Source organism: Anarrhichthys ocellatus, unplaced genomic scaffold (genome assembly GCF_004355925.1).
Source record: "Anarrhichthys ocellatus isolate YVR2014 unplaced genomic scaffold, GSC_Weel_1.0 scaffold5565, whole genome shotgun sequence".
NCBI classification, from domain to species: domain Eukaryota; kingdom Metazoa; phylum Chordata; class Actinopteri; order Perciformes; family Anarhichadidae; genus Anarrhichthys; species Anarrhichthys ocellatus.
This window is the reverse complement of record NW_022285539.1, coordinates 1-3,413: the sequence shown is the minus strand read 5'-3', so window position 1 is coordinate 3,413 and position 3,413 is coordinate 1. Positions and strand designations below refer to the sequence as shown.

Genomic DNA, 3,413 nt, shown 5'->3' with positions numbered 1-3,413 from the left:
AGCTCCCCTCCAGTCTACCGGTTCCACGGAGGTGAGCTGTCCCCCAGACCCTCTACTCCCACCAGCCCGTCAACTCAGAGAGCCCAGACCTCTGTGTCCATGACCCTGTCCCCCTCCCCGAGCTTCAGTCCATCATCCCCAGGTGGTGGCACTGTGTCCCCCTCTGCTGGAGGCTCTGGGATGTATCTGGACCCAGAGCTCATCATCAACAAGTCACCCAGTGAGCTGCCACAGGGAGTGGACCCCGGTCAGAGAGAGGTGGGTAAAGAATTATGGATGTTGCAAAAGCGTGGAAGTCATTATTGTGGTTCATTCAGTAAAACAGCTTCAAGGCATACAAAGGCTATTCGGTAAAATTTTACTGAAATACAGTACAGCACAAACACAAGATTAGTTAAGCTGTTCACTCAGTTTGTTTAGAAATAGACACAAAACAACTACAAGGAAACACAAAATGACTACAAAGTGACACAAAATGACTACAAAGAGACACAAAAAAACTCCAAGAGACAAAAAAAATGAATACAAAATGTCACAAAATGAGTGCTTGGAGACAAAAAATGAAACCAAGTAGACACAAAACAACTACAAGGAGACACAAAATAACTACAAAGAGACACAAAATTAGTACAAAAAGTCACAAAATAACTACAAAGAGACACAAATTGACAAGAAAGTTGCACAGTGACTACAAAAATAGGAAACACAAAGCAACTACATTGACACTAAATGGCTACAAAGAAACACTGTCTCTTTTCAGCCTGCCCACCTGTAAGGACGGCCCGTTTACAAGTCTGTGCCAAGGACCCCGTTGTCTCAAAATCCCTCTATGGTTGTAAATGTGATTCACTGACGATGTTGTGATTCAGTTATAATTAGTGAGTGTTTCCTGATGTATTAACAGAGAGAGTACAGTAGAGGTCAGTTCATTTCACCTGCTTATTGTTTTGTTATATTTCTGACTGTTTTCCACCATAAACCCAGTTAAAGTGATTACAGATGTTAGAATTAGCTTATTGATATGATTCTGAATAAATACTAAATCAAGACACAATTTACACTTAAATTAAGATTATTTGCAATTGTTGTGCTTTATATTTATCCATATTTTTCAATGTTCCATGATCTGATCTTCCTCAGGATATTATTGTTATTGGTTGAATCACTTCATGATGAATAAACACACAAAAGCTTGAATGAGGGACTCTGCTGGTTTTATTTGAGAGCTAGTGCAAATTCATACAAGAGACAAGACAAGTACGATAGAAAATATTAGTTTGACATGAAATACTCGATAAGATGAATTACTGCTCAATATGTTAAAAGCAGATTTGTGTATGATACAGTTCATTTCTTGATATGCTCATAATGTTATAGTCAAACATATTTTTTAAGACTTTTAAATAATTAAAACATTGACAAACATTGTGGAGCAAGGCAAGGCAAGTTTATTTGTCGAGCACATTTCAACAACAAGGCAATTCGAAGTGCTTCACATAAAACCATTAAAAGCATCAGACACGCACGTGTCTCTCTCAATGGGCAAAACATTTGCGTTTTGATATCATACTGTTTATTCTGTTGCTCCAGTGACCAACATCATAACCCCACTAAACTTAAATCAAGGCAGAGTCACTAAAACAGTTCAGTACTCGTTGTGTTTCTTGACAAATACATTGTTTCCATGAGCATGATTTGTATTATCCTGAAGGGATATAAAGCCATGAGAAATCTATAAGAAATAAAATACTATTCAGAAAAACTGAATTATATACACCTTACTCCTCTAGTTATTGTACCCCCCCCTCCCCCAATATGGCAAATACAGTTGAATGACTTTCTTTAAATACTTTCCCACACTGCACTTTCATTCACTTCTTCATTCACTCTGAACTCTCAACCATACTTCTTTTTTAAAAAAGCTAAAATTACACAATGACCGGAAAGTGTTACGCATAAAACGGTGAGTCAGGACCTGCGGCTTGGCAGATGACAAACTTAAACTTAAATTATATTTAGCATTAAAACTGGACAAATTCCTTCAAAGAGTTCCTTAAAACAAATGCTGTTGCTGACATGAAGGTTTATCCAAACGCGATCCTACTGGGCGTCTATGAGCATGAGATGCACAAAGAGTCCGGCCGAGCAGATGACGTCACCTCTCTTGGTGAGCAGCGGGACGTGGCGATACCCTGGAAAAAAGGAAGTGAGTTTTAGCTTCGTCAGCAAATCAGTGTAAGAAACACTTCATACATTATATGATGCACAAAAAACAGTCATATGATTTACATCTTGCTATTGTTTATCAAATTGTTTTGATTGTTCAAACTCTGTTTAAGCTGGACTCTCTTACCGTTCTGTACGCTGGTGAGCGGTAGACAGTACTGCCCGATGAGATCATTGTGGGACATTGAGTCATAGTCCTCCACCACAAACCGCACCATGGCCAGCTCTGGGACGTGGATGTCAAACGTGAACTTCTCATTCCACATCGGGTTGAACCCTGCAGGGAGGGATTATTTTTCAGCTTGTGACATTTGCTCAGAGGGAAAACTGAACAATGCAGTGTGTGTCCATATCTGTGTATGTGTATGTGGGTTACTCTCACCATTGTTATCGATGTAGTGTGTCTCCTTGCTGGCGTTGTCCGCCGGGACGCCGTAGATCTCTACTCTCACCAGAGGGTCAACGATGGAATTTTGTTTGTCCTTGTAGATTTTAGGTAACTGCTGAGCTGAGATCACCTTTTGTATCGAGAAACAAAAGACAAAAATGGTGTGAAAATGGTCGACAAACTGCTTTGGTTCACGTATGTATCATAACAACGGCTTGTATATCCGCTGTCTAGGTCTTCCTGTTTCCCTTTTCGAATGGCGAATGCAGACCACCGTTACCTGCTAGTACAGAGAGTTCTTTCCTCTCGCGCAGCCACAGAATGGACACGCTAGATAGTTGTTGTCTGTGATCTTTGCAGTGTGGTCAAATGCAACACAGGCGACGTGAGGCAACACAACAGTCGGCCTTTATTGCTGCTAGTTCTTTGATGTCCCTTTGGTGTGACCTCTTTAGGGTTAAACTGCAAAAAACTCTCACCATCACGTTAAAGGTCTTCTTCTTCAGCCAGGGCCCTTTGGAAAGTGTGCCGGGGTCAAATTGAGAGGACAGGCTTCTCTGAAATTCTGGTTTCAGGATGTAGCCACAAGCACCGTTTGGCAAAAACCGACCCTGGTTTATGTGCATCTCCTTGGAGGGAGTCTGGAAGTTCAACGCCACTAAAAACCAAATCAGAGAGAGAAAGGAGTGAAACCTTAACTATTAACTGTAACACTTAATATGCTAATGAGTGGATCTCTGCATATAGTAAAGGGAGCGTACCTATCTGGCAGCCAACGTTCCACATGGGCACTGGGTTA

At 40.9% G+C, this 3,413-nt stretch overlaps 1 protein-coding gene across 1 annotated transcript; it reads right to left on the bottom strand.

The window, feature by feature from the left end:
- Positions 1-1,202: 1,202 nt before the first annotated feature.
- Positions 1,203-3,409, bottom strand: LOC116379930 (1-phosphatidylinositol 4,5-bisphosphate phosphodiesterase delta-1-like; the record flags this gene model as incomplete). Its single annotated transcript, XM_031841890.1, has 5 exons — positions 1,203-2,192; positions 2,354-2,503; positions 2,609-2,744; positions 3,094-3,272; positions 3,376-3,409. Coding segments are annotated over 5 exons (591 nt in total), but the record flags the coding sequence as incomplete, so codon positions are not given.
- Positions 3,410-3,413: the final 4 nt, after the last annotated feature.